Source organism: Oncorhynchus gorbuscha, linkage group LG18 (assembly GCF_021184085.1).
Source record: "Oncorhynchus gorbuscha isolate QuinsamMale2020 ecotype Even-year linkage group LG18, OgorEven_v1.0, whole genome shotgun sequence".
Taxonomy (NCBI): Eukaryota; Metazoa; Chordata; class Actinopteri; order Salmoniformes; family Salmonidae; genus Oncorhynchus; species Oncorhynchus gorbuscha.
Genome location: NC_060190.1, coordinates 2,121,962 through 2,139,939, shown reverse-complemented (window position 1 = coordinate 2,139,939; position 17,978 = coordinate 2,121,962). Strand labels below are relative to the sequence as shown.

The 17,978-nt window shown below is 45.9% G+C and overlaps 1 protein-coding gene across 1 annotated transcript; it reads left to right on the top strand.

Annotated features, from left to right (window-relative positions):
- Nucleotides 1–716: 716 nt before the first annotated feature.
- On the top strand, nucleotides 717–9,215 carry LOC124003132 (zinc finger protein 239-like). Its single transcript, XM_046311196.1, has 3 exons — nucleotides 717–729; nucleotides 921–1,571; nucleotides 9,163–9,215. The coding sequence occupies exons 1-3, from the start codon at nucleotides 717–719 to the stop codon at nucleotides 9,213–9,215; spliced, it is 717 nt and encodes a 238-aa protein (XP_046167152.1).
- The last annotated feature ends 8,763 nt before the right edge of the window (nucleotides 9,216–17,978 follow it).

The window sequence follows — 17,978 nt, the reverse complement described above, 5'->3', positions numbered from 1 at the left end:
TATAGAACTATAAGAACTATAGAACTGCACCAATCAGCATTGTATCTGTCGGGACAGTGTGGTGTGTAGTGATATGTATCTGTCAGGACAGTGTGGTGTGTAGTGATATGTATCTGTCAGGACTATAGAACTATAGAACTATAGAACTATAAGAACTATAGAACTATAAGAACTATAGAACTGCACCAATCAGCATTGTATCTGTCGGGACAGTGTGGTGTGTAGTGATATGTATCTGTCAGGACTATAGAACTATAGAACTATAGAACTATAGAACTATAGAACTGCACCAATCAGCATTGTATCTGTCGGGACAGTGTGGTGTGTAGTGATATGTATCTGTCGGGACAGTGTGGTGTGTAGTGATATGTATCTGTCAGGACTATAGAACTATAGAACTATAAGAACTATAGAACTGCACCAATCAGCATTGTATCTGTCGGGACAGTGTGGTGTGTAGTGATATGTATCTGTCAGGACAGTGTGGTGTGTAGTGATATGTATCTGTCAGGACTATAGAACTATAGAACTATAGAACTATAAGAACTATAGAACTGCACCAATCAGCATTGTATCTGTCGGGACAGTGTGGTGTGTAGTGATATGTATCTGTCAGGACTATAGAACTATAGAACTATAGAACTATAAGAACTATAGAACTATAGAACTGCACCAATCAGCATTGTATCTGTCGGGACAGTGTGGTGTGTAGTGATATGTATCTGTCGGGTTTGTCATATTGGAAAAAAATATTTTGGATGGTCGTTTGTTTTCCTCCCAATCTGCTTGCCACGGTGACTGGTGGACCAAAAACGAACCCCCCCCCAAAAAAAAAAAATACTTAGAAGACAATTGTCCAAAGTTTGTAAAATAATTTAATCATTCACTCCATTGACCGTCTGACTTTGTCGTTCACACAGGAGAGAGACATGACTACCGTGGATCATCCGGGGAGCCTCAAGAACATCCTGATTCTGAGGAAGCAGAGAAGAGCCTCTCCACATCAGAACACCTCATTAAACACCGGCGGACACCTACAGGGAAGAAAGTGCTCCGCTGCTCTGACTGTGGGAAGAGTTATTCAAGATCAGATTCACTAAAATTACACCTGAGAATTCACACAGGTGAGAAGCTTTTCAACTGTGATCAATGTGGGAAGAGTTACTCAAGATCAGATTCACAAAAATTACACCTGAGAATTCACACAGGTGAGAAGCTTTTCAACTGTGATCAATGTGGGAAGAGATGCACCTCTTCGTCAGAACTTAAAATACACCAGAGAATCCACACAGGAGAGAAACCTTATCGCTGCTCACAGTGTGGCATGACTTTCTCCAGATCACATTCATTGAAATCACACCTGAGAATTCATACAGGAGAGAAAACGTATGGCTGTTATCAATGTGGGAAGAGTTTTGCTCAGTCAAATAACCTGATATCACACCAGAGAACTCACACAGGAGAGCAGCCTTATAGCTGTTATCAATGTGGGAAGAGTTTTGCTCAGTCAACCAACCTGATATCACACCAGAGAACTCACACTGGAGAGCAGCCTTATAGCTGTGATCAATGTGAGAAGAGATACTCTGATTTAAGAGATCTGATTAAACATCAGAAAATGCACACAGTAGATCCACAGAGAATGGTATGTCCAACACCAGACCTGGGTAGTAGAACACAGAGAATGGTATGTCCAACACCAGACCTGGGTAGTAGAACACAGAGAATGGTATGTCCAACACCAGACCTGGGTAGTAGAACACAGAGAATGGAATGTCCAACACCAGACCTGGGTAGTAGAACACAGAGAATGGAATGTCCTCCAACACCAGACCTGGGTAGTAGAACACAGAGAATGGAATGTCCAACACCAGACCTGGGTAGTAGAACACAGAGAGTGGAATGTCCTCAAACACCAGACCTGGGTAGTAGAACACAGAGAGTGGAATGTCCTCCAACACCAGACCTGGGTAGTAGAACACAGAGAGTGGTATGTCCAACACCAGACCTGGGTAGTAGAACACAGAGAATGGTATGTCCAACACCAGACCTGGGTAGTAGAACACAGAGAATGGTATGTCCAACACCAGACCTGGGTAGTAGAACACAGAGAGTGGAATGTCCTCCAACACCAGACCTGGGTAGTAGAACACAGAGAATGGAATGTCCTCCAACACCAGACCTGGGTAGTAGAACACAGAGAGTGGAATGTCCAACACCAGACCTGGGTAGTAGAACACAGAGAATGGAATGTCCTCCAACACCAGACCTGGGTAGTAGATCCACAGAGAATGGTATGTCCAACACCAGACCTGGGCAGTAGAACACAGAGAATGGTATGTCCAACACCAGACCTGGGTAGTAGAACACAGAGAATGGAATGTCCTCCAACACCAGACCTGGGTAGTAGAACACAGAGAATGGTATGTCCAACACCAGACCTGGGTAGTAGAACACAGAGAGTGGAATGTCCTCCAACACCAGACCTGGGTAGTAGAACACAGAGAGTGGAATGTCCTCCAACACCAGACCTGGGTAGTAGAACACAGAGAGTGGAATGTCCTCCAACACCAGACCTGGGTAGTAGAACACAGAGAGTGGTATGTCCAACACCAGACCTGGGTAGTAGAACACAGAGAGTGGAATGTCCTCCAACACCAGACCTGGGTAGTAGAACACAGAGAGTGGAATGTCCTCCAACACCAGACCTGGGTAGTAGAACACAGAGAGTGGTATGTCCAACACCAGACCTGGGTAGTAGAACACAGAGAATGGAATGTCCTCCAACACCAGACCTGGGTAGTAGAACACAGAGAGTGGAATGTCCAATACCAGACTTGGGTAGTAGAACACAGAGAGTGGAATATCCAACACCAGACCTGGGTAGTAGAACACAGAGAGTGGAATGTCCAACACCAGACCTGGGTAGTAGAACACAGAGAATGGAATGTCCTCCAACACCAGACCTGGGTAGTAGAACACAGAGAATGGAATGTCCTCCAACACCAGACCTGGGTAGTAGAACACAGAGAATGGAATGTCCTCCAACACCAGACCTGGGTAGTAGAACACAGAGAGTGGAATGTCCAACACCAGACCTGGGTAGTAGAACACAGAGAATGGAATGTCCTCCAACACCAGACCTGGGTAGTAGAACACAGAGAATGGAATGTCCTCCAACACCAGACCTGGGTAGTAGAACACAGAGAGTGGAATGTCCAACACCAGACCTGGGTAGTAGAACACAGAGAATGGAATGTCCTCCAACACCAGACCTGGGTAGTAGAACACAGAGAGTGGAATGTCCAACACCAGACCTGGGTAGTAGAACACAGAGAGTGGAATGTCCAATACCAGACCTGGGTAGTAGAACACAGAGAATGGAATGTCCTCCAACACCAGACCTGGGTAGTAGAACACAGAGAGTGGAATGTCCAACACCAGACCTGGGTAGTAGAACACAGAGAGTGGAATGTCCTCCAACACCAGACCTGGGTAGTAGAACACAGAGAGTGGAATGTCCAATACCAGACCTGGGTAGTAGAACACAGAGAGTGGAATGTCCAACACCAGACCTGGGTAGTAGAACACAGAGAGTGGAATATCCAACACCAGACCTGGGTAGTAGAACACAGAGAGTGGAATGTCCTCCAACACCAGACCTGGGTAGTAGAACACAGAGAGTGGAATGTCCAACACCAGACCTGGGTAGTAGAACACAGAGAGGGGAATGTCCAACAACAGACCTGGGGAGTAGAACACAGAGTGTGGAATGTCCAACAAAAGACCTGGGTAGTAGAACACAGAGAGGGGAATGTCCAACAACAGACCTGGGTAGTAGAACACAGAGTGTGGAATGTCCAACACCAGACCTGGGTAGTAGAACACAGAGAGTGGAATATCCAACACCAGACCTGGGTAGTAGAACACAGAGAGTGGAATGTCCTCCAACACCAGACCTGGGTAGTAGAACACAGAGAGTGGAATGTCCAATACCAGACTTGGGTAGTAGAACACAGAGAGTGGAATATCCAACACCAGACCTGGGTAGTAGAACACAGAGAGTGGAATGTCCAACACCAGACCTGGGTAGTAGAACACAGAGAGTGGAATGTCCTCCAACACCAGACCTGGGTAGTAGAACACAGAGAGTGGAATGTCCAATACCAGACCTGGGTAGTAGAACACAGAGAGTGGAATGTCCAACACCAGACCTGGGTAGTAGAACACAGAGAGTGGAATATCCAACACCAGACCTGGGTAGTAGAACACAGAGAGTGGAATGTCCTCCAACACCAGACCTGGGTAGTAGAACACAGAGAGTGGAATGTCCAACACCAGACCTGGGTAGTAGAACACAGAGAGGGGAATGTCCAACAACAGACCTGGGGAGTAGAACACAGAGTGTGGAATGTCCAACAAAAGACCTGGGTAGTAGAACACAGAGAGGGGAATGTCCAACAACAGACCTGGGTAGTAGAACACAGAGTGTGGAATGTCCAACACCAGACCTGGGTAGTAGAACACAGAGAGTGGAATATCCAACACCAGACCTGGGTAGTAGAACACAGAGAGTGGAATGTCCTCCAACACCAGACCTGGGTAGTAGAACACAGAGAGTGGAATGTCCAATACCAGACTTGGGTAGTAGAACACAGAGAGTGGAATATCCAACACCAGACCTGGGTAGTAGAACACAGAGAGTGGAATGTCCAACACCAGACCTGGGTAGTAGAACACAGAGTGTGGAATGACCTCCAACACCAGACCTGGGTAGTAGAACACAGAGTGTGGAATGTCCAACAACAGACCTGGGTAGTAGAACACAGAGAGGGGAATGTCCAACAACAGACCTGGGTAGTAGAACACAGAGTGTGGAATGTCCAACAACAGACCTGGGTAGTAGAACACAGAGTGTGGAATGTCCAACAACAGACCTGGGTAGTAGAACACAGAGTGTGGAATGACCTCCAATACCAGACCTGGGTAATAGAACAGGGGGAAGGGGGGTTGGCTCGGGTTAGTTGAGAAATGTGTGTTTGGGGGCAGGGGGTTGGTACCAATGATATACGCACTAGATGAGAAGAATGGGGTGCTGTTTTGAAGCCACTGCGCCTCCATTTTGGTACTCCACTACCATTCTAAAAACTATTTAGGAAGCTATAGAAATGTATTTATTCATGTCTACATTTGTTGTATGATATTATGTGAACTAAACACAGAGGACTAATTGATCTAAATTGGGGAAGAGAGATGAGAAACAGAGTGAGATGTCGGACTCTAAGACACATGGAACACATTTTGGCATGAACATTGAGGGTTTCCACCATTAAAAAGCATCAACTGGGTGGGACTTTCCTATTGGTTAAGGAGGTATCACATGATTCCATCCAGGTCATCAACTGGGTGGGACTTTCCTATTGGTTAAGGAGGTATCACATGATTCCATCCAGGTCATCAACTGAGTGGGACTTTCCTATTGGTTAAGGAGGTATCACATGATTCCATCCAGGTCATCAACTGGGTGGGACTTTCCTATTGGTTAAGGAAAGTATCACATGATTCCATCCAGGTCATCAACTGGGTGGGACTTTCCTATTGGTTAAGGAGGTATCACATGATTCCATCCAGGTCATCAACTGGGTGGGACTTTCCTATTGGTTAAGGAGGTATCACATGATTCCATCCAGGTCATCAACTGGGTGGGACTTTCCTATTGGTTAAGGAGGTATCACATGATTCCATCCAGGTCATCAACTGAGTGGGACTTTCCTATTGGTTAAGGAGGTATCACATGATTCCATCCAGGTCATCAACTGGTTGGGACTTTCCTATTGGTTAAGGAAGTATCACATGATTCCATCCAGGTCATCAACTGGGTGAGACTTTCCTATTGGTTAAGGAAGTATCACATGATTCCATCCAGGTCATCAACTGGGTGGGACTTTCCTATTGGTTAAGGAGGTATCACATGATTCCATCCAGGTCATCAACTGAGTGGGACTTTCCTATTGGTTAAGGAGATATCACATGATTCCATTCAGGTCATCAACTGGGTGGGACTTTCTTATTGGTTAAGGAGGTATCACATGATTCCATCCAGGTCATCAACTGAGTGGGACTTTCCTATTGGTTAAGGAGGTATCACATGATTCCATCCAGGTCATCAACTGAGTGGGACTTTCCTATTGGTTAAGGAGGTATCACATGATTCCATCCAGGTCATCAACTGGGTGGGACTTTCCTATTGGTTAAGGAAGTATCACATGATTCCATCCAGGTCATCAACTGGGTGGGACTTTCCTATTGGTTAAGGAAGTATCACATGATTCCATCCAGGTCATCAACTGGGGGGACTTTCCTATTGGTTAAGGAGGTATCACATGATTTCATCCAGGTCATCAACTGAGTGGGACTTTCCTATTGGTTAAGGAGATATCACATGATTCCATCCATGTCATCAACTGGGTGGGACTTTCCTATTGGTTAAGGAGGTATCACATGATTCCATCCAGGTCATCAACTGGGTGGGACTTTCCTATTGGTTAAGGAAGTATCACATGATTCCATCTGGGTCATCGGGAGGAATCGGCCAATTAAAATGATACTTGCGAGAAAACGTTCCATAACTGCAGGTTAAAGTTAAATCACCAACCTTGACTTTAATAACTGTTCCAACACCACCCCTCTAGGTGGCAGTATGGTGGCACATCACCGACCATGAGCTCACGAAATTACTCGCCCCCTGCTAAAGAAGCGGTCATCAGCTGGACGGAGATGCCCAGCCATTCATTCTAATAGTACTCTACATCATCGACTGCATCCTTATGTAACACATGTATCACTAGCCACTTTGTTTACTTTGTCTACACACTCATCTCATATGTATATACTGTACTCGATACTATCTACTGTATGCTGCTCTGTACCATCACTCATTCATATATCCTTATGTACATGTTCCATATCCCCTTACACCGTGTATAAGACAGTAGTTTTGGAATTGTTAGTTAGATTACTTGTTGGTTATCACTGCATTGTCGGAACTAGAAGCACAAGCATTTCGCTACACTCGCATTAACATCTGCTAACCATGTGTATGTGACAAATAAAATTTGATTTGATTTGATTTAATATATCATGTTGTTGACCTTCACCAGATGCCTTTCATTCTAATAGTAATATATCATGCTGTTGACCTTCACCAGATGCCCAGCCTTTCATTCTAATAGTAATATATCATGTTGTTGACCTTCACCAGATGCCCAGCCTTTCATTCTAATAGTAATATATCATGTTGTTGACCTTCACCAGATGTCCAGCCTTCCATTCTAATAGTAATATATCATGTTGTTGACCTTCACCAGATGCCTTTCATTCTAATAGTAATATATCATGTTGTTGACCTTCACCAGATGCCTTTCATTCTAATAGTAATATATCATGTTGTTGACCTTCACCAGATGCCCAGCCTTTCATTCTAATAGTAATATATCATGTTGTTGACCTTCACCAGATGTCCAGCCTTTCATTCTAATAGTAATATATCATGTTGTTGACCTTCACCAGATGCCTTTCATTCTAATAGTAATATATCATGTTGTTGACCTTCACCAGATGCCCAGCCTTTCATTCTAATAGTAATATATCATGTTGTTGACCTTCACCAGATGCCCAGCCTTTCATTCTAATAGTAATATATCATGTTGTTGACCTTCACCAGATGCCCAGCCTTTCATTCTAATAGTAATATATCATGTTGTTGACCTTCACCAGATGCCCAGCCTTTAACAGGAAAACAACAGTTGGGAGAGGAAAAGGCTCCTATTTAAATGGAGTTCCATTTCAAGTTGTTGGCACAAAGACGTATGAATGTCACGAAGAGGAAAGACAGACAAACAAAAGCCAAAGAGAAATACGAGGCTGAAATTAACAAGAAAACTGTAATTGCAAAGACACATCACTGTAATTTATACCATACATATTTACAACACTAATTTCACTTGAATTATGTTGAATTCGTAACTAACAATGGAATGTTCCTCAACAAAATGGAATAAGATGGGACTTTAAAATGGGTTTATCTTGTTACAGCGCCAACATCTGGCCAATCAGTGTAATTGTGTAAATGCCAGATCTCTATGGCAAGAGGCATCATTCACCCAAGTTTCGTCAAAATCAGGCCAGTGCTGTCTGAGATATCGCACGTGACTAAGGTACGAACTAACTAACATACTAAATAAAGTACTAACGGAATAAGACTGTTCCACAATTCATCAAAGGGAACAATTAAGAGCAGCTTGGCAGGGTTAAGAGCTTTGTTAACCCACTGTTCCTAGACCAGTTAACCCACTAGTTCCTAGGCCGTCATTGAAAATAAGAATTTGTTCTTAATTAACTGACTTGCCTAGTTAAATAAAGGTAAAATAAAAAATAAATAAAACGTACTGATTGGTTTCATACAACTGCTCTCAATTCTGCAGCAGATTCCCAATGGAGTCAAATTCACGCCATGTGTATTGAATTCAAAATTAAATAAATCGTGCAAATGAAAAAGAAAGTTGTGAATGTAAACATATTTAAAAATTAAGGAATACAAATAATGGAAAAAGATATCAAAAGCAAAACACAAAAACTTGTAAAGCAAATAATTAAGGCGAGAGCAAAACTCAATGACAAATGATTAAAATCCAAATTTGAAATCGAATGCAGAAATCGTTTTCAGTTCAACTTTCCCAGCAACCAATCCTATTGAATACATTTTGCCTGCGCTCTTGCCTGCATGTACTAACTGGGTTACGCTGTTCGTGTTCTTTCATTGCCAGTCTTTCGGAATGCGAGTTTTGGCATTATTTTCCCATGAAGGGTGGGGTTTTTAGTGGGAGGCGTGAACAATGAGTCTCCATTGGTCCGCTAGTTTGTGAGTGAGGGTTCGTCTGGTGTTGCTACTCTGATTGGTTGGAGATGAGCCAATCGTTGATTACTTTGTTTTGTACAACACCCCTCATTTAGACGTCACCACAATCGACTTCAATGATGTCAGTCTCAGACTGAAGTCTGTTGCGACCGACAGAACAGTGGAATAATTCAGTATGAGCCGACAGGCCACTCTATCGCTAATCTTTCCTAAGAGAAAGTTACATATTTTTTTGTTTGGTGCAGCGATAGAGCGCTGCATGAACCTGGGCTTAAATGCTCATGCGGATGTGCTGTAACATAAAATCTAATTGTATTGTCCACATACACATATTTAGCAGATATTATTGCGGGTGTAGCGATATGCTGGTGTTCCTAGATCCAACAGCGCAGTAGTATCTAACGATTCACAACAATACACACACATCTAAAAGTAAAATAATGGAATTGAGAAATATATAAATATTAGGATGAGCAATGTGGCTTTGACTAAAATACAGTAATAAGGAGAATACAGTATATGCATATGAAGTGAGTAAAACAGTATGTAAACATTATTAAAGTGACTAATGTTCCAATTTTTAAGTGACCAGTGATTCCATGTCTATGTACATACGCCGGTAGCCTCTAAGGTGCAGGGTTGAGTAACCGAGCGGTAACCAGCTCAGTGATAGTTCAAAAACAGTCTGATGGCCTTGAGATAGAAGCTGTTTTTTCAGTCTCTAGGTCCAAGCTTTCTAGATGTCTCGTCATTGGTAATCAGGCCTACTACTGTTGTCTTAGTATTTAAATTATCTCTTTACAAAATCTGCACTAATCCATCAACACTCGCGTCTCTGTATGTTTACATAAAATATTACACTTCAATGAAACAAATGTTTGCCGCTCCAAAATGAAATAAATACAACTGCGTTACCCACTCCAGTCAGCAGATGGCGGTGTGCAGATTTCAGGCGATACCGCTTGTGTGACGTCTAATGTAGTGGACGGGACACTTCATCAACAGTAAAACAACAGAAGGTCGGCCACCTCCGTAGCCAACATTGCCGAAAACAACGGTTACTGTGTTTTAAACATACGTCTGCCGTGTCTATTTGTTGGCCCATTTAATGTAACGTTAATATTTACGTTGTTTGTCAGGTAGCTGGCTAAGTTAGCTTTGCACGAGGCTAATCGCTAATGCTAAGTAGCTAGCGAGCTAACATTCCTTGATCATGAGTTCACTTTGCTACTCCACTCCTGCTGAAGAAGAGGCTGTCACAGTTAAACAAGAAGTAGAGGATGAGGCTGTTACTGTGAAAGAAGAAGAGAAAGAAGTTACTGTGACAGAGAAAGAAGCTTTCAGAGTGAAAGTGGAGGAGGAAGGAGTTTTCAGAGTGAAGATGGTGGAGAAGATTACTGGCACGTTGGAGGAGGAGGAAGAGGAGACGGGAGGTCTGAGTAACGCCAGTAAGTAGTGTCTTAAAAACGGGGACACAAAATCTTCAGTCCTTGAAGATTGCTAGGTCACATGCTTGAAGACGGGGTGTTGAAATTGTAAAGTTACTAATATTTATATATAAACGTGTAAGTGCTTTTGGGTAAACCATAGGGTGAATAATCCCATGGGAAAACCTACCCTGTGGACGATCATAAGTTGGTTTTAGGTCTCTCTGTCACATTGTGAATGAGCTTTTGAAATGAAGTGATTTGTTAAAAAAATATATATTTTAATAGTGTTCAACATGCCTTTCCATGAAAGGAATAATGGACCATTGAAATGAGGTTTCTAAATCAAGTGGTGAAAGAGGTGATTCTCATAAAGAGTCTGACATATTTCTCATTACCGTAACACTTGTTCAAGTTGCTGTAAAAACTACAGTATTTGTTTTTACAAAGTTTTATTCCCCATCATCTAGTGGATTATTCATTAGTATTAATTAGTTTTCATTAGATGAGCACAAGATATTTAAAATGGTTCACTTATATGCGTTCAGAATGCGGGTCTTATTCTCAAACATCCCCCTTTATGACACTTGACCTTGTCAATACCAAAATGACAAAATAGCTAAAACTTTTGAAAACCTTCAGTGGTAAACACTTACAGAACAATTACCGTACCAACATGGAGATGTTGGGCTTTAGTGATGTGGTCAACACTTAGGGGCCCATTACCTTACCAACATGGAGGCATGAATGTGCTTTAGTGATGTGGTAAACACTTAGAGACCCTTTACCTTACCAACATGGAGATGTTGGGCTTTAGTGATGTGGTCAACACTTAGAGACCCATTACCTTACCAACATGCAGACATGAATGGGCTTTAGTGATGTGGTCAACACTTAGAGACCCATTACCTTACCAACATGCAGACATGAATGGGCTTTAGTGATGTGGTAAACACTTCCGGAGAACATTGGTCTACGTTTTGATCGTCCTTCAACCCTTTGTTACCCTTGTGCTCTGACACTTTGTGTGGGTTGGGTGCAGGAACGTAGCGAACAGGTCGATTGTAGCGGTAGTCATTTTGATGGCAACGTACTTTACAGTTATGTCGACTGCAGTGGTTATTGGAACCACTGAATTCAAATTTCAAAGCTGTGGCAAGTTTAGCGTAGTCATTTAGCACGTGTTGCTGTTGTAGGCAAATTAACCTTGTCACGTGTCAATTCGACGTTCTCTTCAACAGGTAAACCCTGTCAGAACCCGTAGCGTTCGGCTAGCGACCCAACGCGTCCTCTATGTCAGCTAGGAACGTCTCAGTATCGTTTGGCTGACCTGGAACGGGGTCTAAGGTGGGGAAATTCTTGATGAGTTTGTCAAGGTATTCCGTGTCAAGTCGGCGGCTTCATCCTGTGGGGAAAGTGGGGGCGAATGGCCAAGAGGAGAAGCTGTGCTTTGTTGGCCAAGAGGCGCCATATTACTCAGTGCCGAATGGCCGAGAGGAGAAGACTGGGGGACACATGATGGAGGCAATGTCTGAAACCTATCGTCTTCACTCCTGTGAGTACCGGGCTCCGGTTGCTTGGACGCTGTAGAGCGTGACCATTCTGGACTTCCTCCAGATGGTACCTAAGGGTGGTATTCTGCTGCATTGCAGAGTCCACTTGAGCACTTAGAGTACTGATTTTGGACACTCATTTGCTACTTTAGTTCTCAAACTTATCCGTCATGGTTTGCAGGTAGAGGTCTTGAGTGGAGCGAGAGATTCAGTGATGAGATTTCCTTCCGCCTGCTTAGAAATCAATATTTCCATCTTCATCATTTGAGTTCTTTCATCATTCATTTGGTCAGCGACTTCAATGAGTTCTGCTGATTTGTCATCCAACTTTGTCCTTGTGGTCATTAACTGATGCTCTTTGGCCTGCAGCGTTTTGAGTAGAACCGTGTTACTCTGAGTAACGTTCAACAAAACTGCCTGCATGTTATCAAATTGAGCTCTCCTGTTTGTAGATAACTCGAACAGATTTATCTAGTTTGAAGTGGACTACATCGTATTTAGTTTTGGCTAAATCGAGTTGTTCCTGGAGACAACGATTTTGTTGAAGAGTTTGTGCTCGTTCATCGTCATAAGTATTTTCAATTACTTTTAATTGTTCCGATTTCAAACGCAGTTCCTCGGCTAGCAGAATGTTTTCATTTCCTGCTTTTCTTAATAGTTGCTCAGTCCTCTCCACCTGTGCCCTCATGTTAGCCATGTCTCTCCACCTGTACCCTCATGTTAGCCATGTCTCTCCACCTGTACCCTCATGTTAGCCGTGTCTCTCCACCTGTACCCTCATGTTAGCCGTGTCTCTCCACCTGTACCCTCATGTTAGCCGTGTCTCTCCACCTGTACCCTCATGTTAGCCGTGTCTCTCCACCTGTACCCTCATGTTAGCCGTGTCTCTCCACCTGTACCCTCATGTTAGCCGTGTCTCTCCACCTGTACCCTCATGTTAGCCGTGTCTCTCCACCTGTACCCTCATGTTAGCCGTGTCTCTCCACCTGTACCCTCATGTTAGCCGTGTCTCTCCACCTGTACCCTCATGTTAGCCGTGTCTCTCCACCTGTACCCTCATGTTAGCCGTGTCTCTCCACCTGTACCCTCATGTTAGCCGTGTCTCTCCACCTGTGGCCTCATGTTAGCCGTGTCTCTCCACCTGTGGCCTCATGTTAGCCGTGTCTCTCCACCTGTGGCCTCATGTTAGCCGTGTCTCTCCACCTGTGGCCTCATGTTAGCCATGTCTCTCCACCTGTGGCCTCATGTTAGCCATGTCTCTCCACCTGTGGCCTCATGTTAGCCATGTCTCTCCACCTGTGGCCTCATGTTAGCCATGTCTCTCCACCTGTACCCTCATGTTAGCCATGTCTCTCCACCTCTCTCCACCTGTACCCTCATGTTAGCCATGTCTCTCCACCTCTCTCCACCTGTACACTCATGTTAGCCATGTCTCTCCACCTGTACACTCATGTTAGCCATGTCTCTCCACCTGTACTCTCATGTTAGCCATGTCTCTCCACCTGTACTCTCATGTTAGCCATGTCTCTCCACCTGTACCCTCATGTTAGCCATGTCTCCCCACCTCTCTCCACCTGTACACTCATGTTAGCCATGTCTCTCCACCTGTACCCTCATGTTAGCCATGTCTCCCCACCTCTCTCCACCTGTACACTCATGTTAGCCATGTCTCTCCACCTGTGTCCTCATGTTAGCCATGTCTCTCCACCTGTGTCCTCATGTTAGCCATGTCTCTCCACCTGTACTCTCATGTTAGCCATGTCTCTCCACCTGTACTCTCATGTTAGCCATGTCTCTCCACCTGTACTCTCATGTTAGCCATGTCTCTCCACCTGTGTCCTCATGTTAGCCATGTCTCTCCACCTGTGTCCTCATGTTAGCCATGTCTCTCCACCTGTGTCCTCATGTTAGCCACGTCTCTCCGCCTGTGTCCTCATGTTAGCCATGTCTCTCCACCTGTGTCCTCATGTTAGCCATGTCTCTCCACCTGTGTCCTCATGTTAGCCATGTCTTTCCACCTGTGTCCTCATGTTAGCCATGTCTCTCCACCTGTGTCCTCATGTTAGCCACGTCTCTCCACCTGCGTCCTCATGTTAGCCACGTCTCTCCGCCTGCGTCCTCATGTTAGCCACGTCTCTCCGCCTGCGTCCTCATGTTAGCCACGTCTCTCCGCCTGCTCCTCATGTTAGCCACGTCTCTCCGCCTGCGTCCTCATGTTAGCCACGTCGCTCCGCCTGCGTCCTCATGTTAGCCACGTCGCTCCGCCTGTGTCCTCATGTTAGCCACGTCGCTCCGCCTGTGTCCTCATGTTAGCCACGTCGCTCCGCCTGTGTCCTCATGTTAGCCACGTCGCTCCGCCTGTGTCCTCATGTTAGCCACGTCGCTCCGCCTGTGTCCTCATGTTAGCCACGTCGCTCCGCCTGTGTCCTCATGTTAGCCATGTCTCTCCACCTGTGGCCTCATGTTAGCCATGTCTCTCCACCTGTGGCCTCATGTTAGCCATGTCTCTCCACCTGTACCCTCATGTTAGCCATGTCTCTCCACCTCTCTCCACCTGTACCCTCATGTTAGCCATGTCTCTCCACCTCTCTCCACCTGTACACTCATGTTAGCCATGTCTCTCCACCTGTACTCTCATGTTAGCCATGTCTCTCCACCTGTACCCTCATGTTAGCCATGTCTCCCCACCTCTCTCCACCTGTACACTCATGTTAGCCATGTCTCTCCACCTGTACCCTCATGGTAGCCATGTCTCCCCACCTCTCTCCACCTGTACACTCATGTTAGCCATGTCTCTCCACCTGTGTCCTCATGTTAGCCATGTCTCTCCACCTGTACTCTCATGTTAGCCATGTCTCTCCACCTGTACTCTCATGTTAGCCATGTCTCTCCACCTGTGTCCTCATGTTAGCCATGTCTCTCCACCTGTGTCCTCATGTTAGCCATGTCTCTCCACCTGTGTCCTCATGTTAGCCATGTCTCTCCACCTGTGTCCTCATGTTAGCCATGTCTCTCCACCTCTCTCCACCTGTACCCTCATGTTAGCCATGTCTCTCCACCTGTACTCTCATGTTAGCCATGTCTCTCCACCTGTACCCTCATGTTAGCCATGTCTCCCCACCTCTCTCCACCTGTACACTCATGTTAGCCATGTCTCTCCACCTGTACCCTCATGTTAGCCATGTCTCCCCACCTCTCTCCACCTGTACACTCATGTTAGCCATGTCTCTCCACCTGTACTCTCATGTTAGCCATGTCTCTCCACCTGTGTCCTCATGTTAGCCATGTCTCTCCGCCTGTGTCCTCATGTTAGCCATGTCTCTCCGCCTGTGTCCTCATGTTAGCCACGTCTCTCCGCCTGCGTCCTCATGTTAGCCACGTCGCTCCGCCTGTGTCCTCATGTTAGCCACGTCGCTCCGCCTGTGTCCTCATGTTAGCCACGTCGCTCCGCCTGTGTCCTCATGTTAGCCACGTCGCTCCGCCTGTGTCCTCATGTTAGCCACGTCGCTCCGCCTGTGTCCTCATGTTAGCCACGTCGCTCCGCCTGTGTCCTCATGTTAGCCACGTCGCTCCGCCTGTGTCCTCATGTTAGCCACGTCGCTCCGCCTGTGTCCTCATGTTAGCCACGTCGCTCCGCCTGCGTCCTCATGTTAGCCACGTCGCTCCGCCTGCGTCCTCATGTTAGCCACGTATTACTCCGCCTGCGTCCTCATGTTAGCCACGTCGCTCCGCCTGCGTCCTCATGTTAGCCACGTCGCTCCGCCTGCGTCCTCATGTTAGCCACGTCGCTCCGCCTGCGTCCTCATGTTAGCCACGTCGCTCTGCCTGCGTCCTCATGTTAGCCACGTCGCTCCGCCTGCGTCCTCATGTTAGCCACGTCGCTCCGCCTGCGTCCTCATGTTAGCCACGTCGCTCCGCCTGCGTCCTCATGTTAGCCACGTCTCTCCGCCTGCGGCCTCATGTTAGCCACGTCTTGCACGTGCTTCGGCTTGTGCACTGTAGTATTGGACCGATGCCAACCTTTGATGGCGATACAGAAGTGCTAAAGTGGAGAGAACCGTCACAAAGCCTGTGTTTGATGGTTGATTTTGGAGAGCGTTCGCAATTTCGGCTGTTTTTCCACTAATGGCATCATTAGGGTTGGTATCGCTGCTGAGGTCAGAGATCAATCCTTTTATGAGTGGAGGTTCACTAATTAGCGGAGGAGTGGTGACCACCTTCTTTGATAGCTTGCACATTATTAGAACAATTTTGAGGAAAAATGGTCTATTTTTCAAAGTTTGGGTTTGGAATTCATTGGAAGCTGCAAAAAGTTTACATACTATATAGTACACGTGTAATAGTAGGTATTACTATATAGTACACGTGTAATAGTAGGTATTACTATATAGTACACGTGTAATAGTAGGTATTACTATATAGTACACGTGTAATAGTAGGTATTACTATATAGTACACGTGTAATAGTAGGTATTACTATATAGTACACGTGTAATAGTAGGTATTACTATATAGTACACGTGTAATAGTAGGTATTACTATATAGTACACGTGTAATAGTAGGTATTACTATATAGTACACGTGTAATAGTAGGTATTACTATATAGTACACGTGTAATAGTAGGTATTACTATATAGTACACGTGTAATAGTAGGTATTACTATATAGTACACGTGTAATAGTAGGTATTACTATATAGTACACGTGTAATAGTAGGTATTACTATATAGTACACGTGTAATAGTAGGTATTACTATATAGTACACGTGTAATAGTAGGTATTACTATACAGTACACGTGTAATAGTAGGTATTACTATACAGTACACGTGTAATAGTAGGTATTACTATACAGTACACGTGTAATGGTAGGTATTACTATACAGTACACGTGTAACGGTAGGTATTACTATACAGTACACGTGTAACGGTAGGTATTACTATACAGTACACGTGTAACGGTAGGTATTACTATACAGTGCACGCGTAACGGTAGGTATTACTATACAGGGCGCGCGTAACGGTAGGTATTGCTATGTAGGGCGCGCGTAACGGTAGGTATTGCTATGCAGGGCGCGCGTAACGGTAGGTATTACTATACAGTGCACGCGTAACGGTAGGTATTACTATACAGGGCGCGCGTAACGGTAGGTATTGCTATGCAGGGCGCGCGTAACGGTAGGTATTGCTACGCAGGGCGCGCGTAACGGTAGGTATTGCTACGCAGGGCGCGCGTAACGGTAGGTATTGCTACGCAGGGCGCGCGTAACGGTAGGTATTGCTACGCAGGGCGCGCGTAACGGTAGGTATTGCTACGCAGGGCGCGCGTAGGTAGGTATTGCTACGCAGGGCGCGCGTAACGTAACGGGGCGCGCGTAACGGCAGGTATTGCTACGCAGGGCGCGTAACGTAGGTACGGGGCGCGCGTAGGTGGCTGCTGCGGGGCGCGTAGGTAGGTTGCTACGCAGGGCGCGCGTAACGGGGCGGTAGGTATTGCTACGCAGGGCGCGGCGTAACGGTAGGTATTGCTACGCAGGGCGCGCGTAACGGTAGGTATTGCTACGCAGGGCGCGCGTAACGGTAGGTATTGCTACGCAGGGCGCGCGTAACGGTAGGTATTGCTACGCAGGGCGCGCGTAACGGTAGGTATTGCTACGCAGGGCGCGCGTAGGTAGGTATGCTACGCAGGGCGCGCGTAACGGTAGGTATTGCTACGCAGGGCGCGCGTAACGGTAGGTATTGCTACGCAGGGCGCGCGTAACGGTAGGTATTGCTACGCAGGGCGCGCGTAACGGTAGGTATTGCTACGCAGGGCGCGCGTAACGGTAGGTATTGCTACGCAGGGCGCGCGTAACGGTAGGTATTGCTACGCAGGGCGCGCGTAACGGTAGGTATTGCTACGCAGGGCGCGCGTAACGGTAGGTATTGCTCCTCTATTCTAATGGCCCATCCAACAGGCCTCCCTCTATTCTAATGGCCCATCCAACAGGCCTCCCTCTATTCTAATGGCCCATCCACAGGCCTCCCTCTATTCTAAAGGCCCATCCACAGTCCTCCCTCTATTCTAATGGCCCATCCAA